The 25,580-nt window shown below is 40.7% G+C and overlaps 1 protein-coding gene across 1 annotated transcript in view; it reads left to right on the top strand.

Annotated features, from left to right (window-relative positions):
* Positions 1 to 721: 721 nt before the first annotated feature.
* The window catches only part of PLXDC2 (plexin domain containing 2), a 419,557-nt gene continuing 394,698 nt past the window's right edge, over positions 722 to 25,580 (top strand). The window contains exon 1 of the mRNA XM_075827580.1: positions 722 to 1,716. Coding sequence (XP_075683695.1) covers positions 1,617 to 1,716 — 100 coding nt within the window. The 5' untranslated portion in view covers positions 722 to 1,616. The remainder of the gene's footprint in view (positions 1,717 to 25,580) is intronic.

Below are 25,580 nucleotides of genomic sequence, written 5' to 3'. Positions count from 1 at the left end.
GTACACGTTTTTAACCGCGAGCGGGAAAAAACGCTCGCGGTAAAAAGAAGCGTCATGCCCTATCTTTGGGCGTTTACGCCTCTGACCTACCATTGACATCAATAAGAGGCAGAAAAAGCGTATTTCGCTGAGTTTTTTGCCTGTAGCACTCAATGGGCGCGAGCGAAAAATGCAGCGAAAAACGCAACGGCATGCAGGAAGGTCAAACTCTGCCTCAAAATCCCAAACTGAATTTTGATGCAGAAGTTTCCACCTGCAAAAAACTCTGTGTGAACTCAGCCTTATTAGTACAAGAGTGGCTGATCAGTTATATGCCCATAATATTTCCACATATGAAAGGCATATCACTGTTATTATGAACAGGTAATTTACACAGCACAAAGATAATAAATATTATAGTTTGTTACAATGTATTGACTATAATAAAAATAAAACATCTCAAAGTTTGATACATTGTTGCACAACTCATAGCCTGACAAAATATATTTTCACTCCTATACAGACCTGCCATAATAAAGGTTCATGCAGGCAAACTCCTTCATACAGCTCCACACTCTCCGTCAGTATTGTCCTGCATGGAAAGTGTCTACAGATGAGGCGAGTATTGTGTTCTCAGGCTGTAAACAGAGACTTGGAGCAGCTCTAGAAGGCAGCTGAGGAGGAGGAGGAGGGTGGCTGGAAGGAGGAGGAGGAAGGAGGGAACATGCCTGTGATTTTTTTTTCTCCTCTTCTTTCTAAGAGCAATCAGCTTGTAAGGTGGGAGAGAGAGAGAGCAGGCAGCATTTGCAAAGGACAGCAAGGTACTGCTGACCGCTGATCCTCTCCAAACTAGCTGACCTAGACCCTGCAGAAGACTTGTGGAGGACAAGAGGTTTGGAAGATGCTTCTTCATTTGTCTTCTCCAATGATTGGATGCATCGATCCTCCTTGCCTGAAGCTCTGAAGAAGGGGAAGGTGCATGAAATTAAGGAAGAAAAAAAAAGAAGGATTAAGCAGACCATCCTCTATCTTCTGGGCATGTGAAGTGTCCATCAAGAAGTGAGAGGCTTGGGAGTGGTGGGACTACTGTTCACTCCTTCACAGAACTATTTCACAGCTCTTGACATCTGGTTGTCTGGAATACTCCTGTGTACTATGACATGTGTGAGTTTAGGTAATGGGATTTCTCCTCATTCTTAGCAGTGTCCCCCTATCCTGATGTGTTCTCATGCTGTACCCCCTCATCTGGACATCAAACATTGACAGAAGACCCCACCATGATCTTCTTCTTCTAGCCTGGAGGTGTTATATTAAAAGTTTACAGAAGATAAGAATTCCCAGCTGGAGGCTAATTGATCTTCATTCATTGTTTTCCTTTGACAGTTGCCACAGGGTAATATGTGATCAGGGAAAAAGACATCCCAAGGAGTTCCTCAAATCATTAGGATTGTGTCTGGACAAGTCACATCTTCTACACAATCCTTGTTAATCAGAAGACCACTGTTGCCCTTGGTATTTGATTGTAGAACTTTCTTCACACTCTTCCCTTTGGATATATCAGGCCACCTCTAGAGGTACAGGATTGTCATCACCTTGGCATTTGGTCCCCTTGGAAGTTGACGGGTTTTCTCAGCATTATGGAAAGGATTAAGAAGACCAATTCCATATTTGGAGCTGTTTTACTTTTCAAGTTGTTGGTTGATCACTATCAGTTGACAGCAGCAGAACTGGAGCAAGGTAAGAAGGGAGATGTTATCCTATTGTCATTTTTGGCTACAACATCAGAGGAGGTAACAGTGATGAGAAGGGGACAGGTCCACTCTATGTTCTCAGTGTGAGTCCGGGGTCCTCAGGAGATTTACAAAAATCCAGTCTGATAGTAAAAAAAAATTCAGTCATGACACACAAATGTGCAATCCAGGAGATAAGAGGTTAAGCAGTTGGTATTTAAGCTGTGGAGATACAGACTTCGTTTAGGCTATTGTCAGCATTACAATAGAAAATAGCCGTCCTGTCCAATGTTTTATTGGGTATAAGAGACAAGTATGAGGAATGTTGGCTAAGATTTTGATGGCAGCGATACAAATTGGTCTTGTGTTTTTTTTATTTTTGTATTGAGCAAAGGGCAGTTCAAGCTCTAAATGTAACACATTCACCCCCTGAGAATAAAGTCCATTGTTAGGACCCCCAAACCCACAAATATTCTTTTATAAAATATCTTTCCAGATGTCTGTGCTGTGTCATAATTTACTATATTATTTAAATACTGTTATAATTTATCATCACAATTTCCCACACTAAGGGGAGAAAAGGGTTACAAATTTCACAAATAAACAGCAGATTTATAGCCAACCACACATTTTGGACAGATCCCCCCCACTCAGATGTCAAAAGTTAGTCACAAAGAAAATAGTCTACCCCTTATCACCTGTTATTTATATAGTACCAACATATTCTGCAGCGCTGTACAGTCACTGTCCCCAATGAGGATCCGACAACTAGATTGGGTTGATTTATTAACCCAAGAGTTCCCAGAAGAAATTCACTCATGCACACTCCATATAGAGCCATAGACTGTGTATATAGTATTATAGCCATCAGTCATTATAACTATAACTTTAGAATACGTTTCTAAAGGAAACCCACTCATATACACCCTATATAGATGACACCCTTGTTATATTATCCTGTTGCTGCAAGCCTACTGTTCTTGAATTTTATCTATCTATCTATCTATCTATCTATCTATCTATCTATCTATCTATCTATCTATCTATCTATCTATCTATCTATCTATCTATCTATCTATCTATCTATCTATCTATCTATCTATCTATCTATAAGTCAAAAAATGAGCAGCAACTCCAATGGTAAGGGTGAAAAAAGTGGGTACTTTTATTGCCCGTGCAACGTTTCAGCTCCGTTCACTGGAGCCTTTCTCAAGCCTTGAGAAAGGCTCCAGTGAACGGAGCTGAAACGTTGCACGGGCAATAAAAGTACCCACTTTTTTCACCCTTACCATTGGAGTTGCTGCTCATTTTTTGACTTCTGTGTATCTGGGACTTGGTCTGTCCCTCAGAGCCTGCACCCACACGCTGCCGGTGCTGCTGGACTTGGTATCTATCTATCTATCTATCTATCTATCTATCTATCTATCTATCTATCTATCTATCTATCTATCTATCTATCTATCTCTCTCTCTCTCTCTATCTATCACATATAGTATTATAGGCAACAGTCAATATAACTATAACTTACAAACTTATCTGCAGTTTCTATACCATTGCTCCGAACTATTGATTATATTACTGCTGACTGCATATATGAAGGTAGAAGTCATTAATTCCTTTGCCACCTCTGTAGGTTCCCCTACCTGCTTTTAGTTAATTGGTAATTTGTTTCTTGCAGGTGTGTTGACCAGATCAGGTCATTTTGTTTCATTGCCTGTCCCTAGGCACCCCATATACAGTCTGACTTGTATTAATTAATGACAAGCTCCATGGGATTTTGATGTAATGAGGCACTAGCTTTTAAGATGCCTCCAATTATCCTGAACTCGTATGCTTCATTGTTGGCTTTAATGGCTTACAATAATGTGCATGTTGTTGAGGTTCGAGGACACTTCTCATAAATAATTTCTCCTTTAATCCTGGTAAATTAGGACAGGGGTGTGGGAGTTATGGTTCAGGTCACTTATAATGTAGGATCCCATTACTATAAGACGTTACTATGGGACATTTCTAGAAGACATTACTAGAAGACATTGCCTGTATTTGTAGTTTGCTGCTCTGTAAATATTTGAATGCAGAGAGATTCTCGTCACATTTCCATAGAGGATGCGTGACATAAACAAAGTTTATCTTTTAAATTGTGCTTCTTTGATGTGAAAGTAGGAGACGTCCACAGTGTCATTGATTAGTGACATCAAACACCCTCTAAATATATTGTATTCCACCATAGTTGCCATGTGTCCCTACTTTCCATTGGCAGTCCCAACTTTTGATGGTTTGTTCTTAGAAACTTCTCTCCCTGTGGATGTAGTGTGAGAACTGCACAGTGCCTTGTTCTTCATGGGTATAATCCAAATCTGTTTTATGTGGTATCTTATGTTTTTTTATGTGGTATTTTATGTATTAAAGTTCCAAGCGTGAGGGTACGTGTGACTGTATCTGTTCACAAAGGTGTCTATGCACATCAAATAACTATCGACCGAATATTCCTTCATGTAGCAGTTATTTCTCCTGACTTTCCCATAAACTTGCATGCTTGGCTTGGCAGATCATGCATGTTTATTTCACTGGGGAGAAGGAAATAAGCCACAACCAGACCCCTCTGTTAATGGCTTATCTCTAGTGGGAACAAAGGATCGGGTATGTTGAAATTCAACATGCCCGATCCTTCTTTCCCCCTAAAAAATGCCCTTTTTGCAATATTGAGTGTATCTGTCAATAAAACCCACCCATGCACTCACTGATTCTTTGCCTGATTCTTGCATTGTGCCAAAGTTATGTACCAAGTAGTCTGGAGCTACATGGCGACATGGTGTGATATCTTCCCATAGCAGTTGTAGTCAAAACATGCAGTCACATTTGACTGTAAAATAAAGGAGATGTAAATGTGCTTATGCCACTATGAGACACTATACCCCAGTTTCAATGCCCCATGACTGACCAAACAACAAGAAGGAGTTACCAGCGTCAAGGCAGAATTTCATGTGGTACAGGACCAAAGCTGCCAGGTGTCAGGAGTCTCAATGTATCCTAAGGGTATTTTCAGAATTTGCGGTTGATGTGAGGTTAAAACCACATTCAAAAATGCATCCAAAAACTCCATGTGTTTTTCCTTGAAATAATGTTTTCTTTGATGCGGGTGCGGTAAATACTGCGACTGCATCAAATAAAGGCATTAAAATCACTGCAAAAACGCATGCGTTTTTGATTGAGGTTTTTCGATGCAACGTCTCAATACACATTTAACCTAAAAGCTACTGGTGCTACTATATCAAGATCCCGTCTTTGCCTAGCACTACAGGTCCTTTTATACCGGTCAATATAGGTCGTGAAAACGAGCGCCGATCAACAAGACAGCTCATTAATATCCGCTCGTTTGCTCCTTTCACAAGGAGCAATGATTGGTTATGTATGGGGACGAGCGCTCATTACTTCGATCGCCCGTCCCCATACATTTCCATCATGTCGGCAGCACATCTTCCAGTTTATACAGAGAGATGCGCTGCCGACATCGATAATATTTCATGTTGCATAAATGATACAATCAGCCGATGGACGAGCATTTGCTTGTTTATCCGCTGATCATTGCCCTGTTCACACAGGGCAATGATCGTGAACGAGCGTTCATGTGAACATTTGTTTGCCCGATCATTGGCTCATGTGAAAGGGCCTTAAGAGTCAATACAAGACGTATACATAATGTATCGGGTCCGTCGCTCCTGCTATAAGCCGAATAGACTGGCATCGCAGGCATCGTGCGTGTCTGATTTAGAGACAAATTTGCATGAATTCCCTTTTGTTCTGTTCTTACATTAATGTTTATTGATGCAAAGGCTGAGCGTCCTGCCCACACTTTTATACAGACAATTTTATTTTTATGTAGTTCAAGGTATTATTTAAAGGAGCTCTAAACCTAAAGAACAAAGCTTGTAAAAGTGCAGCTTATAAAAGATCCATTAACATCAGTCCCACATATGTATGTAAATAGTCTGGGGGGCACTCAGAACTGGAGACATGTGAGATAAAGTGATCGTGGGGACTTCCTGTCAATAATTCTGTTAACGAGACATCGTTGATCGGCGCTCGTTTGCTCCTGACACACGGAGCTATGGATGGGGACGAGCAGTCGTTACTCCGATCGCTGGTCCCCATACATTATTATCAGACACCAGAAATAAGGGTACCGATAGCGCAGCAATTTTGGGGGCTAGAAAAAAACAAAAACAAAGTGGCAGAGTCTGTGAGGCACCTGCAATCTAACTGAGATGTCAGCTGCAGTTTTTTTGAGAAGGTGACAGGTTCTTTTTAAATGACAAAATTCTGACCACCTTCAGCCACCACTAGGGGGAACTTTTGAGCGGATTGAATACTGTTTATACATTGAACTCTATAATAAGTGTGTCTGCAAGCAGACAGAATGTTATAATTCTCTATATGTCTATGAAGGGATTCTGAGGGCTATATAAATAAAATGGAACTCGGGCCCCTATAAACATATATTAAGAAATTAATCAGCATAGAATTTTACTTCCATAAATGACATGATGAAGATAGACATTCGCTTTAAAGACACAAAAAACATCAACTCAGCAGTGGGGAGAAAGGCAAGCAGCTGCCAGACAACTCAGACATTGGCTTATGTCCCTGGACAACAAAGGATCAGACATGTTGAAATCCAGTCTGGGGGCCCCAATACAAATTGTCAGATCGCCAGTGGATCACCAGCAATAATCCAATTTGTATTTGTAAAAAAAAACTGTGTAAGGCCACGATCAGATATGGCCATCGTGTTATAATTTTGCTGCCGATCTATTTTACTACTGATGTGCAGTGCTAGTGGAAAATGATGATTTCATATACACATTGCAGTTTGTGGGGGGTTTAGAGCAGTGGTTCAACCTGTAGCTCTCCAGCTGTTATACAAACCCCAGTATGTAAAATGTTAAAGAGGATCTGTCCCCTCTCCTGACATGTCTGTTTTAGTAAATACTTGTATTCCCCATAAAATCACAATTCTGGACCATCTTTTCTCACAACTTTGCATTGTGCCGTTCCTCTATTATTCCTCCTAGAAATGTATAAATACATTGATAACTGGGTGTAACAATTTTCCCTGTCAAACGGGTGTATCCCTACACAATCTCACTCTGACGGTACTGATTGGTCAATGTTAGTCTGTGTAGGGACACCCCCCCCCCCAACTAATAACACCCAGTTGTCAATTTATTAATACATTTCTAAGAGGAATAACAGAGGAACTGAATAATGGAGTGTAAACCAAAAAGATGCTCCGGAACCATGATTTTATGAGGAATACAAGTGTTGACTAAAACAGACATGTCAGGAGAGGTGACAGGTCCTCTTTAAGGCAAGCTGGGTTGTTTCACAACAGCTGGAGAGCCAGAGGCTGCGCTGGTGCGTTTTCTCCCAGTTGTTGGTGTAGCGCAGCTGTGGAGGCAGTTTTAAAAAAAAGTGTACAGGCCTTTCTAGGACTGCAGCAATATCTGGTATAGCAATGCAATAGACTGTAATAGACTCCTGGTGCCATTACTCTGTTCTATGGTTTTTCTACATTTAAGTTGGGGAACTGATTCATCCTCTAGTAACCAGCACATGGCCTAATATATAGGTATGTTGGAGTGCTGTGTTCATTTGCCTATGGACTGCATATATATATATATATGTATATATTTATTTTTCTCCATAAGAACTGTTTAAAAAAAAATTAGTGCTCCATAGAGGTAAAAAAAGAAGACGGCACGCACCTATTCTCTGATCGTTTTTGGTCCCCTATCCGGCCATATGTGAACAAAGCCTAATCATGGGAATAGTAAGGACATGTAATGGAGGTTATAACCACTAGGGGCAGATTTACTAAATTACAAAAGCTTTTTAACCCTAAAAAAACAATGAAATTACTCTAATTTGCCATTTCTGTATACTTTTCTTATATTTTGGACTGATCTAGTGAAGTCTTTGCTCATTGCTGTGTAAATGAAGAAATAGTGCAGTACTTTTATACATATTATTTTCTATCACTTTTAAATATATTTTAAGCAGTTCTGCAATTCTACTAAAGCAGCTAATAGAAAATGGGATTGCTGTAATGATGTTACATATGAATATTGGAAAGTGTAATGAAATGAAGACTTTATTATGAGTTATGTTAATGACATGTGGCAGCGAATAAATATAATCTATCTATCCTATCATGTTCCTGGAACGCTGTGAATCTGCTTTGCATGCTGTGTGTTCTTGTCTCTTGTATAATTTACCCTGTGGCCATATCCACTATGCTAATAGCCTCCACTACACTGATAATATGACTTGTTACTTACTGGAATAGAACTGGATGTACATAGGAGGTTGTAAGCTTCATAACATAATGCATGAAATGTAGAACGCAGGGTAATAATGGCATCCTAGCCCATGTGTACTATAAAGAACAGAATGGCTTTAGGATCAAGTAAAGAAATTATGAAAGAAGATGTATAATTATAATGTAAAGTATGTAAGAGGAGAAGTAATCACAGGAGCGTGCTCATGGTTTTAATGGTCTAAATTCTACATTTCAAGATATTCCTTGAAGCTGTGGTGGCCAAATAGTAGATCATGATCTTATGGTAGACCTCATAGCAAGGACCAGTAGATCTAAAATATTAGGCCACCAGGCTGTTCCCTTACTGGCTTCTACACAGAAGAAGAAAAACTCCCATCATCATAGGTTGGCGAATTATATAAGGACTAGTTAAGCTCGACCAGTGGTAGCTGGAATGGGTTTGACACTCCCTGACAGCTTATATATAGATGGGGGATGGGGGAGCAGCAGTCATGAATGAATAAGCCATGACTGTGAAGTATGTACAAGAAGGAACTGAGGCTGTTATAACTTTTATGAAGTCACCTGGGCATCTGAAATTGGGGCATGCAAAAAAAAATTGCAAAAAAAGTGTCCTCCGTGCATCACATATACCTATCACTGGTTCCCCAGTAGATCATCAAACAACACAAAAATAAGACACCACTCACTGAAAAAGTTTGGCTACTTCTAGCTTAAAGGGAATGGGCACCTTTATATTGATTTTTTAAAAAAAAATATTTTCAGTTGCTTCCTAAATAAAAATTTATTAAAGAGGCTCTGTCACCAGATTTTGCAACCCCTATCTGCTATTGCAGCAGATAGGCGCTGCAATGTAGATTACAGTAACGTTTTTATTTTTAAAAAACTACTTACCTGCAAACGCTGATGCTGCTGCAGAATCAACTGTAGCCTCTGGTGCCGGTGTCCTCGCTCGTCTGACACGATGCAGGACCTGTGAGTGACGACACAGCGTGATCTCTCGAGAACACGGCTGTGTCTGCACTGCCAGAAGCTGGGCGTTCTGAAGAGAAGTGGATGATACTTCTCATCAGAGCGCCCAGCTAGTAAAAGTATTAAAAATGCCCCGATGTACGCACCTAATACACGCCCACTTGGACTTTTACTTTTAAACACACCCACTTGGACTTTTGCAAGCCTCATTTGCATAACTACAAAAATGGTCATAACTTGGCCAAAAATGCTCGTTTTTTAAAAATAAAAACGTTACTGTAATCTACATTGCAGCGCCGATCTGCTGCAATAGCAGATAGGGGTTGCAAAATCTGGTGACAGAGCCTCTTTAAGCTACTTTCTAAATAATCTTCATTAACAATGTCCTACCATTTCGCTGCTATGGAGTCTCTTGTAGCTCTTGTACACAGCTGGTTGTGCTTCTACTTGTGACATAAATCCAACAATGAACTGATTGGTACAGGGCTGACATCATCTACTCTCTCTTCTTTCTGCCTCTCTTCTCTCAGAGTAGCACAGTGTAAGGTCAGTGGGAGATACCGGCAGGGAGGGAATGAGGATGAACACGGCAGAGCAGGCTGCACCAGAGCATAGAAAGGAAAGAGCATACCCACAGCAGAATCTTTAAGGGGATGACAGGATCACACAGGCTGTACCAGAGAGGAAAGAGGGAGGAGAGCATGCTTCAAAGGAGGTATTACACACTCCGTCAGCATCAGTGTCTACAAAAGAGGAGAGATCATACAGAGACTGTGTCATCATCTACAGAAGGGGAAAGCAGTGCAGGAATGAAGCTGTGCTGATTCATGTGCTAGTGACAGCAGCAGCATCCTGGTGTTACAGACTTCACATGCAACATGTATTACTAAGAGGGATATGTCCACATGAGTAAAGTCTGAAACTAGGAGCAAGTTGTGAACTGCATATCAGTGGTCTGACAAGGAATGAAGGAATGAAGATTGCAGCCTTTATTCAGTAAATACTAACATATGCAAAAATATATTTTCCTTTTCAAAGTGCGATGGTCTTTAAAGGATGTATAAAAAACATCAAGCAATCTGGATTATTGAAATATCCTAGATATGTGTGTAGAATTGATGCTGGATTCACATGTGCCACACATTTTTCACTGAACTATTTTGTATGCATCAGTTGTTAAATCTGTCAACAATTGACTTCAATGATTAAAAACAAACAGATCCTAATGGCTCCTGTACAAAAAAAAAACCTCATCATGGTGGATCTGATAAAGACTGGCACATTCTCAGTTTGACTCGCCATCCATAGTACCAGGGGATCTGGCAGTGGGCACAAGCTCTGACCCAAAAATGAGCCCCAAAGTTTTTGCAGAAGACAACACCATTTGGCGCCAATCACTTGACACTAGGGTCTAATCTTATTGTTTGAATCACAAATATCTATTAGACCTTATTGATGATATATCCTGTGTGTACAATGATAACCACAAAGTTTACAATGCAATTAATAATGGAAGTGCACGTGTTCTGTATATATGGAGCGTGGTCCTCAGAATCATTTCCTCTAGTGGACTCAAGGAATCTAAGTTTGACAGTGGCAGAAAAAGAAAGTCCATATTTCCATTAAGATAAATCAATGGAAAGGAATATCCAACAATACGATTTTGTAGCCACATCTCTTGCCTCCATAGTCTCCATGTAACCTGGCCTAAGGGTATGTTTGATTTTCACTTTCATAAGAACTCTGCGAACATAAGCTATGTTTGAAAACTATCATGATGATTTTCACTACAACTTTATCATTTTTGGCACCATCTTAGGTTACGAGTATACAAGAAGTGTGAAAGTCTCAGGTAGCATGGTATTAAATGTATGGTTAATGGGCTCCTGTCTGACTCCAAGTTTCTTTTGGCCTGTCTCTATTGTGGTTGGTCTTGGATCAGACAGTCATAGTTTTCTAATATTACATTAGACTTGTCACATTTTAATTTACAATCATCACTTATTTTAAAAATATTTGTGGCTAGTGCTCTAATAATAGGACACAAAATCAGAAAATGTATCCAGGAAATAGGGAGGACAATGTAGACATATTGAGGCTTTTTTTAATAATATGGTGCATTAAAATGTGACGGGTCAAAAGCCACAGAAGCCAATCAGATATCAGATTGTACTAGTCCATAGTTAAGCAACTAGATATTAAATATGACCTTGGGGGTACAGCACATCTGCACAATCCTTTCAGGAATACTATCAGTAGCGTATACAGAAAAGGGGGGGCCACATAGTAAAGTTTAAACTGGCCGCCCATTATGGTGCTGGGTTTTTCAACCCACAAACGGAAGGGTTTGTTTTCCCCTCTACCCCCTTCCAGTGCACCGATTTGTCACCTTTTAACAAATCAGTTCTTCTGGAAAGTAGAATCCTGCACAGGTTTTCTCCACCAAATAGAAAATGCATGGAACCGACCAGGACTGGACAACTTATGTCCAAGGGCCCCATAACAACTGCATGGCATCTATGTACATTGGATACCATTTATCAACCAATGCCAACAAGGTCATACCCTGATACATCACACTATTTTGTGTGACATGTAAAATAATGGACACATAATTATAGTAAATTCCACAATGACGTGATACTCACGCTTATATTTATCAAATGAGTTGCAAAATGACTAGAAAATATAGTCAAGACATTGACAAGGTTAGAAATAATGATTTTTATTTCAAATAATTATTTTCTCCTTCAAACTTTGCTTTCGTCAAAGAATGCTCCATTTGCAGCAATTACAGCATTGCAGACCTTTGGCATTCTAGCTGTTAATTTGCTGAGGTAATCGGGAGAAATTTCACCCCATGCTTCCAGAAGCCCCTCCCACAAGTTGGATTGGCTTGATGGGCACTTCTTGCGTACCATACGGTCAAGCTGCTCCCACAACAGCTCTATGGTGTTGAGATCTGGTGACTGCGCTGGCCACTCCATTACAGATAGAATACCAGCTGCCTGCTTCTTCCCTAAATAGTTCTTGCATAATTTGGAGGTGTGCTTTGGGTCATTGTCCTGTTGTAGGATGAAATTGGCACCAATCAAGCGCTGTCCACAGGGTATGGCATGGCGTTGCAAAATGGAGTGATAGCCTTCCTTATTCAAAATCCCTTTTACCTTGTACAAATCTTCCACTTTACCAGCACCAAAGCAACCCCAGACCATCACATTACCTGCGCCATGCTTGACAGATGGCGTCAGGCACTCTTCCAGCATCTTTTTAGTTGTTCTGCGTCTCCCAAATGTTCTTTTGTGTGATCACCTCAAACTTCGATTCGTCTGTCCATAACACTTTTTTCCAATCTTCCTCTGTCCCATGTCTGTGTGCTTTAGCCCATATTAATCTTTTCCTTTTATTAGCCAGTCTCAGATATGGCTTTTTCTTTGCCACTCTGCCCTGAAGGCCAGCATCCCGGAGTCGCCTTTTCACTGTAGACGTTGACACTGGCGTTTTGCGGGTACTATTTAATGAAGCTGCCAGTTGAGGACCTGTGAGGCGTCTATTTCTCAAACTAGAGACTCTAATGTACTTGTCTTGTTGCTCAGTTGTGCAGCGGGGCCTCCCACTTCTCTTTCTACTCTGGTTAGAGCCTGTTTGTGCTGTCCTCTGAAGGGAGTAGTACACACCGTTGTAGAAAATCTTCAGTTTCTTGGCAATTTCTCGCATGGAATAGCCTTCATTTCTAAGAACAAGAATAGACTGTCGAGTTTCACATGAAAGCTCTCTTTTTCTAGCCATTTTGAGAGTTTAATCGAACCCACAAATGTAATGCTCCAGATTCTCAACTAGCTCAAAGGAAGGTCAGTTTTATAGCTCCTCTAAACAGCAAAACTGTTTACAGCGGTGCTAACATAATTGCACAAGGGTTTTCAAGTGTTTTCTAATCATCCATTAGCCTTCTAACACAGTTAGCAAACACAATGTACCATTAGAACACTGGAGTGATGGTTGCTGGAAATGGGCCTCTATACACCTATGTAGATATTGCATTAAAAAACAGACATTTGCAGCTAGAATAGTCATTTAGCACATTAACAATGTATAGAGTGTATTTCTGATTAATTTAATGTTATCTTCATTGAAAAAACGGTGCTTTTCTTGCAAAAATAAGGAAATTTCTAAGTGACCGTAAACTTTTGAACGGTAGTGTACATTTAAGTTTGCAGTGCACGTTCGTTGTTCGAGCCCTAATGTTTTTTGGGCATAGGTTGGGGCCTTTTTTTAAGCTATATTGAATAGCGTAGTCGAGTAAGCCCTCTCAGTGGTCCCGACTTGCAATGAAGGCTCACTTAGAGGTAACGTTTTAATTTTACCCCACTATAAGAGTTATGGTGCAGTTTAATCGGTGCTACTGAATCCACTGCCTTTGATTTAACAGAGCATCTTAAAAGGGTTGTTTGAAGAGATGAGCGAACCGATTACAAACAAATCGAATTTGGTCCGAATTTCCCAAAAGTTTCTATTTCAGCGAAATCTGAAAATTTTGGGGTTCACGGTGCATGAATCTTAAACATAGTGGCATAAAAAAAAACATAATCACCTGGTCTCCAGTAGCGACGTGTCCCTATCAACCTCCTAAGGGACATTGTTTTGCCGCCATCTAAGAAAGCAGCAGTCACATAGAAAAAGCGACGTCATCTCGGGTTGCTGGCAGGGACCGGGGGAGGTGAGTATGGTATTTTTATTTTTTTTTCATTTTAGGGGTGAAATTGCAAGTGCCCACAATTGCCCTGTTTGGATACAGTCCTAGAAGACATCAGAGATTTATAAAGGGTAATCGAGGTACTTGCAATTCATGGCAAATTTATTCTGAATGAACCGAATTAGAGAGCCAATTCATTAGAATCGGCCATGAAACAGATTTTGGAAATTTTACTCATCTTTAGCTGTTTGCTTTTGAAAATACTTTTTGTAAGAAGGTCCTCGGAAAATAAACGTATTACATGTTTCTCTGCTGCTGGGACCCCCGGCGATCACCTTTAATGTGTGGGGGAACCTGGCACCAAGTGTTTCATTTCCCTGCAGCACCACCGAAGGGGAAATGAAGAATTACATGCTGCACATTGAACGTGCTGGGGCCCTTCAGAGCTGTTCTTTGTAGCCACTCTCTGCTCCAGATAATTAGTGGAGGTCCTGAATGAGGGATGGGTTTTCTGAAGCAGGACCCTTTAAATTAATTAAAGGAATTTGCCTGTTAACAGTCTTACTTTAATAAAACCTTCCTTTAATTCATGATTCATTTAAAATACGAGCGCTCAGCATATTTCTGTCTTTCAAGCACTCATGGAAATTTTAATATTTTCCTTATTTCACATTTCTGAATCTGCATATTTTTCCTTCTCCTTCTCTCTTCTCAGGTTTAATCAGCGGTGAATCAGCTCACTTTCCCTGGTAAACCACAGAGTTTTGGAAAGCTTAGTCATCTAAATTGATGTTTTCTAAGTTCAGTATTTCAGATATGAATGTTTGGAGGTGTTAGGCTGGGAAGTTCAGAGCACTTTCCTCGTTTCTATAGATATAGAGCCTATACCAAACCCCTACATATCCATGCTCTTATGCGTTGTGAATATCATAGTAACTTGATAACTGACAAACTGTTGGTGAAAAGGCCACTTTTTACCTTATTCTATATACTATGAAAAAACGGCAACATTTTTCAGTAATAAAATGCATTTGCTTTCATTTTTCTGCATACTTTTAATTTAAAATTCCAGCATTTATATATTATCCACTATAGGTTTGTGCCTGCAGAACGTGTCATTTAAAGCAGTTGTCCATTTCAGAAAAAAAGGTCTTTTTTTTTCTCTCAGAAACAGCGCCACTCTTGTCCATGGGCTCTGTCTGGTATTGCAGCTCAGCCCCAATTTTTTTCAATGGGGACAACCTCTTTTAATTTTTTATTTTATGCACAATGATAATTCACTGAGTTAGTATAATGGATTAGATTCACTTGTAGTCCTATGGAAAATTACAAATAGCATTGGAATCTCATGCCCATTATGCAAAATGACAAACTCAGCTCTGCTTAATCTGTAATTAAAAATAACACAAGCGATTGCTGCAGGGGAAATGTAGTATTACATGGTGGCCATTCAGAAAAATTGTCGTCCATGTAATACATGGATGGCTTACTTATGTCGCCTTGACTCACACTGGGGGATTCCCGTCTATGACATCTATATATCCTAATAGAGCATATGTATAGGGGCCTTCCTGATGGGGCAACCTCTTTAAGGGTTGTTTATGTTTATTTTTTTTAAAAGTCCACGACCTCCTCCACGCAATGTTTTTGTCCTGCAATTTAAAATGCAGCTAAAGACGCAAGCATTTTTTGGTGACAATTTAGTGTTATTTTGTGCATGAGTTTTTTTCTGCCATTTTTGAAGTCCTATAGACTATGGGGGATAAATGGCCACACCTGGAGTATGCTGTATTTTGAAAAAAACGTAACTGAGCCCAAAAACATTAAAAACCAAAGCATCACCAACTAAAATGCTGTATATAACCTTTTTAATAAGTCTGTATGGACTTTATGGTAACATATGGTGCAGCGTTAATTAAAAAAAAAAAAACACTGAAAAACATCAAACAAAAAAGGCCACGAGAAATGCTGCGTAATACTTGGTCTGAATCCAGCCTATTTCTGAATTGGAGGTGCCTTGGCTAAAATATTGGTGAAATTTTTTGTAAAAATAAATTGAAAAATCGGTGAAAATAAAAAAGGGTACATTTTCAGGGCATATTTGCAAAATTTCCATCCCTCTTGAGGAGGTTTATTTGTGGAACAGTCCCGTTAAAAATGGGACGTTGTGGGGTATGTATAACTGCTGGAATTTTAAAGGGGTATTCCCATCTTTGGCATTTTTGGCATATCCACAAGAGATGACATAAATGCCTAAAAGGTGCGAGGAAGGATAGGGGAGGAAGTCTATGGGTGTTAATGGAAAGCGCTGGGCTGTTCCTGTAACTTCCCTAGACTTCAATGGAGAGGGGCGCACCACTCCATTAAAGTGTATGAAAATGCAATTGGTGGGAATCGGTGAACCAGGGTCAGCAGACCCGCGGTCTCCTGATAGGAGAGCTGGGACCTGTATCTATCAGCCATTTATGGCAAAGCCTGAATACTCCTTTAAAGAAGTAATGCCGGTTACGGATTCTGTTTAAACCCCCTGATATATTCCAGGTGTATACATTTATTTCAGCTCTCTCAATAGTTTTCCAGACATGGCTGGAGGAAACTCGCAGATCGAGACTTGTCATTCAGCAAACAACATAAATAAGAAATATGACTTGTGTTTATACGGTGCGAGCTGAAGGTACAGTACTTGGGACATGGTTAATAGTGGGGGTTATGTATCATTGTTAAATAATTTATTTTATAATTTATTTCTGTTGTCACATATTGTATAAATTTGCAAAATTGGATCCATTCAGTAGGTTACTGTAAATTGGAATTTATTATAGCAAACTAAAGGAAAAAAAAAGCAGTAATTTAATAAAGCATCAGTTGTTTGCATTCCATTTTCTAACATGTACAGCTGCAATACGTGACACCACGATTTTTTCTAAATTACTTCTCAAGAAACAATGTTAAAAGGGGACTTTCTAAAGATAGATATTTAATATTGGCAGCAAATGTTCATTTAGTCTGCAGCACCCCCACAGGGCAAATCAGGCATTACACAGTCCCCATTGAAATCAATGTGCTGGCTGTTTAATACATGGATGTGTTGGGTCTTCCATGGTGAAGGATACTCCTGTTCTCTACTCTCGCTGAGAGATATGGATTCAGAATGGGAGTTTCCCTCTATTAACTCTGAACTCCCTGATAAGGATTTGAAATGGGTTTGGGAAAACCTGACAGCCCCTTTAAAAATCTGAAACTCTAGAAAACTACACAAGGGAAGATCATGTAACGTCTGTGCATAAGCGTGAAATATAGGACATGTACAGATGATTATGCAGACCTGAAATCATTATATCGCAACCATCGCAAAATGACATCATAAGCTTCTCTACATAACAAAATACAAGATCTAATGAGTTCCTATTAGGTAATTTTACTCTTATTAGGCACTGAACTGCAGAAGCATGGGACAGGGAGTGTTATCATGAGGCACATGATGCTCTTCTTTTGTCATGGCAGCACTTTTTATAGTCAACATCTGATATTTTGGCACAGAAAAGAGATATCTAAATGTATACAATGTAAAACACACAGAAATGGCTTTAATATACAACATTATACAAGTTGGGTAACATTGTAACATTTCATTACTTATCTTGTACTAATTCATGAGTTACAGCCTGTATTATGGTATATCATAACTCTGCAGACTTCTGAGCTGAAATCTCCCAGCATTCCTTGATGTCTCAATGTCTGCACAGAGCTTGTTCTGATGATTTACAGTCTGGTAAGGGTAATCTTTACAACAAGCACTGTACAGTAATCTAATGTAGGAAAAACGAATTATTTCACTGTTATAGGATATGCGGCTGTCAACAAGCCTGTTGACTGCTTCCCATGACAACCAGCAGAATTATTAATGCAGCTCTGGAATATAACACAAACTGTAATCCAGGATCAGTGCTAGACAACTAATGCAATGTATTTATAAAGATATTCAACTTTTATGTAGATTTTATCTATATTTATAAACGGTAAAAAAAAAATCAAACTTCATCATAGACCTGTAATGAAGGTGTAAAGTACTGGAAAAATATTTAGTTAAAAGTATATCCACCTTCACAAAAAATTTGTATCCACACCATAGGTCAAACTGCTGGACTGCACGCCATGATGTTGCTCTTGTATTTGATATCCCCTGATAAATCCTAGATCAGGACAAAATGCATTGGTATAGAATTGTAATAGGGTCAGTTTCCTAAATCTGGGGCGCCCTTTTCAGGATAAATACACAAGATTTCCTTGAGGGTCAATATAGGGTTGAGCACTATCACTGTATAAGGTTGTGTATCAGTGATGTACACTACAACCTCTAGACCTTCAAATAAAAAGTATGTTTAACTACATGCCCTCCTCACTCAAAATAAAAGTGGCTTGTAATAATTGAATGTGCCACCCCAACCTTATGGTGGTGCCCTTTGTGACATTGTACCACTATATGTAGTCTCCTAATCTCCAAGATTTACTGTAAGGGTATGTTCACACGATGAGAGGCATTTACGTGTGAAAAGACAGACTGTTAACAGCTGCCTCGTTTCACACGTAAATGCTCCTCCTCGCATTTTGCGAGCCGTCTGAGACGCTCGTAAATCTTGAGCTGTGCTTCATTGAGCTCAATGAAGAACAGCTCAAATTACGTGGCAAAGAAGTGCCCTGCACTTCTTTGCCGAGGCAGTTCATTTACGCGTCGTCGTTTGACAGCTGTCAAACGACGACGCGTAAATTACAGGTCGTCTGCACAATACGTCGGCAAACCCATTCAAATGAATGGGCAGATGTTTGCCGACGTATTGTAGCCCTATTTTCAGACGTAAAACGAGGCATAATACGCCTCGTTTACGTCTGAAAATAGGTCGTGTGAACCCAGCCTAAAGGATCTGCCAGACACAGCTTCTGTGTCGACGCCCGTGGTTAATCAGTCTGCACCTGCTTCTAAGTCTGATAGAGTGACTCGATCTGCTACCACTCAGGCTGGGAGGCTGAGGAGTGGGAGAGCCTAACACAGCCTCGCCACACGGAGCTAGCTCCCGCCATCTGTCTATTTATACCTTCATTTCCTGCTTTTGTTTTGCCCCCAGGTATAATAATTTCCTCTGTTGATTCTGACTTAGTCTCCAAAATTGCGGCTGATCAAGGTTCAGCTCCCGGGAACCTTCCTGAGAACAAGCTGTCTGTTCCCCTGTAATTCCGGCTAAGGGTACTCAGGGAAAATCATGACTCTGCACTATCTGGTCATCCAGGCATCCTGGGTACCAAGCACCTCATTGCCAGAAACTATTGGTGGCCTGGGTTGCCTAAAGATGTTAAGGCCTACGTCACCACTTGTGAAATCTGTGCTAGGTCCAAGACTCCCAGGTCCCGACCAGCGGGCTTACTATGTTCTTTGCCCATTCCCCAGAGACCTTGGACCCATATCTCCATGGATTTTATCACCGATCTGCCTCCATCTCAAGGCAAGTCGGTGGTGTGGGTTGTAGTAGACTGCTTCAGTAAGATGTGCCACTTTGTGCCCCTCAAGAAACTACCCAATGCTAAGACGTTAGCTACCTTGTTGGACAGGAAGGTTCCCGGGAGCTGAACCTTGATCAGCCGCAATTTCGGAGACTAAGTCAGAATCAACAGAGGAAATGATTATACCTGGGGCAAAACACAAACAGGAAATGAAGGTATAAATAGACAGAGGGCGGGAGCTAGCTCCGTCTGGCCAGGCTGTGATAGGCTCTCCCACTCCTCAGCCTCCCAGCCTGAGTTGTAGCAGATCGAGTCACTCTATCAGACTTAGGAGCAGGTACAGACTGATTAACCACGGGCGTCGACACAGAAGCTGTGTCTGGCAGATCCTTTACATTTACTTTCAAATTGTGGAATTTAGCTCTTGTATGGGGCAGATTGAATTCACCCTAAATGAGCCCCTATTATGGGACTACAGTCTCTGTATTCTGGAGTTTGGAACAAACCGTCAATCATCTCACAAAATTTGCACACGTATAGCCACACAAGTTTGCTGAATTTATTTTAAAGGCTTACCAATGAAGGTTACATTTTAGTTTTTAATCACTGCTATATTCCGTGAATTCCCTTTCATCTTAACGTACATTTGGTAGGTTAGCAAGAAGTAGGGAACCGATGGAAGGTAGTATGACTGCAATATCAGACTACACAGGGTTTGTTTGTTGTCTGTTACCATGGGGACACATAGGTATATAAAATTATAGGAGATTTTTAATTAAGACTATTTGGAAAGTTGGTTCATTTAAGATACATTGGAAACAGTTTAAAAAATATATATACACTAGTTTTTTCAGAACTGTTGTCGTTCTCCAGCTTTTCCTAGAAGACGTAATTAGCTTTGACTGTATGAATGACTAAATGTCTGCGCCAAACACTTCCTATTCCAGGTAAGGTCAGAACCCAACTGGAAACCCATTTTTCAACTGATTACATTTATAATCCATGCTAGTCATGATGCAGGAGATAGAACAGCATTAAAATAGCTCTTGTTTGTAGAATTAATGATTGTCTCTTGGCAGAAGACAGGGGTCACAGAGCAGCATTTTTGAGCTCTAAAAAGAAAGACATCAGAGATTCAACCTTATACAGGACGGTCTGGTGCCACATGCAGCTGATATGAATTATGAGTGCAGGTTATCCCAATGTGGCCTGAACTGTGACTTCCCAGTGTAGTCTCAGCATGTTGTTATGCTGTATTATTAACCAAAAGGTAATCCAGAACACTTGTAATAAAGCAGCAGTCTATTAAAAGGGTAAATTAGTAATAGATACTGACTCAGATGTGTTCAGCTCTTTCCTGGGTTGTATCGGCGTCGTGGGTTTTATGCTGCGAATACTAACGGCAAACAAATTTCATGTGCAGCTAATGTAAAGATTTGTTGTTGTTGACTAGATGAAGTTGTGCCAGGTATATGAAATACCATGAACACAATGGGCACTTTTTGAGATACCTTGCGCCAGCCACAGTGCCCTATATTGGTACACACTATAGAGTCTCCATAACAATGCCAGCTAGTCACAATGATTCCACGACAATACCCATAACACTGCCCGACAGCCAAAGTGTTTCATAAATATTCAGTCAGTGCCCGAAAAATTGGAGTCTGGCACTGCTGAATAAATGCTGGTGCAACAAAAGCCACAAACCCACAACAGTAATTGTTCAAATAAAAAAAGCAAAAGTGGTGTGGATAAAAGGCAATATGCGCTCAGAGAATAACCATAATCCAAAAGCATACAATTTTAGTGAAATCAATACACAAAAACATGAACACACAGGGGTTAAAAACACTTAAAAAGCACCCAACCGCTTCATAAATAGTACATGCTAATATAAACCCTGATAAACCTCCCAGGTGAAACACACAATGCCTACGTCACAAGAGAAGAAACATAGTCTATAAACAATTTATAACTAAGTACAAACTAATAGTATGTAGACTTGGGGTTCACATTTTCAGGGTCTACAAGTGGTGCATAGTTTTAAATATCTGGGAGTTTGGATATCTAGGGATAGTTCACACTCATACGATATTAATGTGTACCCTCTACTTTCTTATTTGAAAGATAAATTTGCAGTCTGGAAGTCACTCCCCTTATCAGTGGCAGGTAGAATTAACCTTATTAAAATGGTAGTGCTACCTAAATTGCTATATGTCTTGGAGCACGCAGACACAATGGTTCCTAAAAAGTTCTTTAATTTGGTCAACTCTTTATTTACGCCATTTATCTGGGGAAAGAATAGACACAAGCTCAGAATAGACACTTTGCAGAGGCCCAAACAGAGGGGGGGAGCGGCCCTACCGGATGTGTTTTTATACTACTTGGCAGGTCAACTTAGATATATTAGGCTGTGGATGTTGGATGATCCATTGCCCAATGCCGAACATCATTTAGCACATTTTCTCAGAGTATCTAACTTATGGCCCGTTCTAGAACCACATGATTTTAGTCCTAAGCATACGTTACCGTTGATTAAACTGGCGAAGCAGGTGTGGGCTCATGCAAAATCACTGCTGAAATTTAAAGATACGGTAGCGGAGTTGCCGTTGTGGTCCAACCATGGATTACCTCACTTTTTGGGATTTCAGGATCATGCATTCTGGGAGGGTTTAGAGGTGACACAAATGAAGCATTTGAGTACTGGAGATGGACACGCGTTATCAGCAAGGGAGATACAAGATACATTCCAGGTGCCAGAGAGGGATACATTTAGATGTGTACAGCTGCATCACGCTCTCAGGGCCCAATTCAGACACGCTCAGACTTTGATTTCTTCCCTACCCCTTATAGGGGTGCTTCGAACACAAGGCCCGCGGGGCCTGATATCAGTAGTTTACACGTTCCTGCTGTCTCAAAGGTTAGCACATGCGGGATGTGCGGCGGAACTCAGATGGAAGGGGCTGATTCCGAACCTGACTGAGGGGGATTGGCTTGATGCAATGTCTTCACACCTTGCGGTTTCACCAGCGGCTAATAATAAAATGACACAGCTTTATATCATCCATAGATGTTATATAACTCCTACCAGGCTATTGCATATGGGCAGATCTTCCTCGGCTAGTTGTAAAAGATGCCAGCACGATCGGGCAGACTTTGACCATATGGTGTGGCACTGCCCGGTAATATCTAATTTCTGGAGAGAGGTCACAGACTTTCTCTCATCAGTAACAGGTAAACGAGTCCCCTGTGAGCCTGGGCTATGTTTGTTGGGTCTGATCCCACCAAATTCCTGGTCACACTATGAAGGTATATTTTTACGGGAGACCCTGTTCATGGCCAGGAAGGCTATTGCACTTCGTTGGATGGGAGATCTTCACCCAACGGTTCCACAATGGAAATCACTGCTCAACTCAGTAATACCTTACGCTAATCTAGTATACAAACATAGGGGATGTCCGTATAAATTTCTGGAAGTGTGGGGTAGTTGGTGCTCATCGCCTCTTGCATCATTTAATGTAGGTGACCTCAGGTCCTCCCTAAACGGTCTTGGGGTTTAATTGAGTAAGCAGGGATGGGGTAGCGGGCCCCAACTGGGGGGGGGGAGGTTCGATAGGGGGTTGGACGAGATCAGTCCTGGATTGTACAAGTATTTATAACAGGGTTGTATATATTTGCATTGCTTTTGTTCCTATAAATGTAATGGTTATACTCAATAACATACCGGAAAAGGATGTACCACTTCTTATTCTCATTGTGTAACGGAGATCGATGTTGTTGTTTGTATGGTTATGTTACATTGGAATAATGGGTTTCTTGCATGTCACCCAAAATGTTATGTTTATCATACCTTGTGCACTGTGTATTTTCAATAAAATGAGTTTAAAAAAAAATAGTATGTAGACTTGGCCAACCAGGCAGTAATAGTGTGTCTGACAAGAAAGAACACCAGAGGGAAAAAAAAATGATTAATATCACCAATGCTTGAGAGTCGGGGGAAGCTCCATAGATTTTCCACGCATATTGCCATGAACGTAGCTTCCAGGGGTATTAGTTCTGTTTCTGCTAAGCGCCCTGTATATAGCTGCAGACGTCAGTAACAGTTACTAATAGCAAAGCACCTGTGGAATAATAATAATAATCTTTATTTATATAGCGCCAACATATTACGCAGCACTTTACAATTTAGAGGGAACATGAAACAAACAATATCAGACATTACATAGTGACAAGGTTCATTTACAATTCAAACCTGAGGAGTGAGGACCCTGCTCGCAAGAGCTTACAATCTATGAGGACATAAGGGAGACACAAAGTGTAACAGTGTTTGTTCTGTACAATAGTTTGGCCATCTTTTATACACATGGGGTGGTACAGATGAAGCTGCATGAGCCGGTCACCAGCCAGTATCTGTGTATGACAGACATGTAGAGAAGGAGTGTGAGGGAATCTTATTCTGATGACTAATCTAAAAGGGGGGCCAAGGAAAGGAGTCAGATTAGGGAATGTTATAGGCCGGTCCAAATAGATGTGTTTTCAGGGCACGTTTAAAACTGTGGATATTGGGAATTAATCTGATTGTCTGGGGTAGAACATTCCAGGCGACGTTGTAGCACGAGAAAAATCTTGGAGACGGGAGTGGGAGGTTCGGATTATGGAGGATTTTAATCTAAGGTCGTTGGCAGAATGTAGAGCGCGAGTAGGGTGGTAGACAGAGATGAGGGAGGAGATGTAAGAAGGTGCAGCACTGTGGAGAGCTTTGCGGGTGAGAGTAATACGTTTGAATTTTATTCGGAAGGGGATGGGCAACCAGTGTAGTGATTGGCACAGGGTAGAGGTGTCGGTGTAACGGTTGGTCATAATTATGAGTCTGGTTGCTGCATTGAGAATAGATTGGAGAGGGTAGAGTTTAGTGAGGGGAAGACCATCTAGTAATGAATTACAGTAGTCAAGACGAGAGTGAATCAGAGCAACAATGAGAGTTTTGGCGGTTTCCTCCGTAAGAAAAGGGCAAATTCTGGAGAAGTTTTTGAGGTGAAAATGACAGGAGCGTGAAAGTGATTGAATGTGAGGAGTAAAGGAAAGATCTGAGTCAAAAATAACCCCGAGACAGCGGGCGTGCTGCTTAGCAGTTATGATAGTGCCACACACAGAGATGGAGACATCAGGTTTAGGGAGGTTAGTAGATGGTGGTGGTGGAATCAATTACCTTGTGGAGCCCGTCCATAGAAAATGTTACCTTCTACTTCACATTTATCGAAAACTATTCAAAATCTGTTTTATGTAGTCGTGAAGAGTTGTGGGATCATATCTACATTGCTATGGGGCCTTAATATATATTTCTCAATTGATGGTGTGAGTGTGCAATTTTTTTGAATACATCCTTTCTCATTTTTCATTACGGTGATATGGAGATTGTGGAGGGGAGATTGTGGCTATATGTGCGGTGCCACCCCATTCAAAGGTTATGAGACTGACAGAGATCCAAATTCAGAAGTCTGCTGTTTTCATCAGTCCCCTAGAGCAATGGATGAATGGAGCAACATGCTCATCCTCCGCTTCATTCAAGCTCCCAAGCATTCAATCTCCTCCTCAATCTGTTCTAGTGATCGGTGGGGTCCCAGCAGCGGGGCCTCCAGCGATCAGACACTTATCACCTAACGTGTAGATAGGTGATAAATGTTAATTCTAGGAATACCCTATTAATATCCTCCTCGTCTTTGAGGTACTGTATACACACCCACACCCCAGCTCAGACCTGTCTCTGGCTGTAAAGGGGGTTTTACACAGGACGATTATCGGGCAGACGAGCGTTAATATAACGCACGTTGACGATAATTGCCCTGTGTAAACAGGAGAACGATCAGCAGATGACCAAGCTAACGCTCGATCATCTGCTAGTCGTGTAGTTTTAAAAAAGTTAAATATTATCGTTGTCGGCAACACATCCCCCTGTGTAAACAGGAAATCCACTGCCGACATTATAATAATGGATGGGGACTAGCGATCGGAGGAACGACCACTCGTCCCCATCCATAGCTCAATGTGACAGGAGCAAACGAGTGCCAATCATCGATGTCTCGTTGATTGGCGCTCGCATCATCGGCCACTTATCGGCCTGTGTAAAAGGGCCTTAAGACAACTGGCTGCAGTAGGTGCCCTCCCCAACTACTCTGTCTGCAAGAAGAGATACAGGAACTATATCCATCATTGAGAGCTCCACCCCACCTTCTGCCTGCAAGATTTCTAAAAGACTCTCTCAGAGGCTTACAAAAATACCTTGCAAATTAACAAATACGGATGTAGCCATCTTTAGCTTCACTCTGATAACTTGCTGCAGCGTGATATAACACAACAAAAGCCATTGAAA

The sequence above is a fragment of the Rhinoderma darwinii genome, chromosome 5, assembly GCF_050947455.1.
Source record: "Rhinoderma darwinii isolate aRhiDar2 chromosome 5, aRhiDar2.hap1, whole genome shotgun sequence".
Classification (NCBI taxonomy): domain Eukaryota; kingdom Metazoa; phylum Chordata; class Amphibia; order Anura; family Rhinodermatidae; genus Rhinoderma; species Rhinoderma darwinii.
The sequence above is the reverse complement of the archived record's forward strand: the minus strand, read 5'-3'. Positions and strand labels throughout refer to the sequence as shown.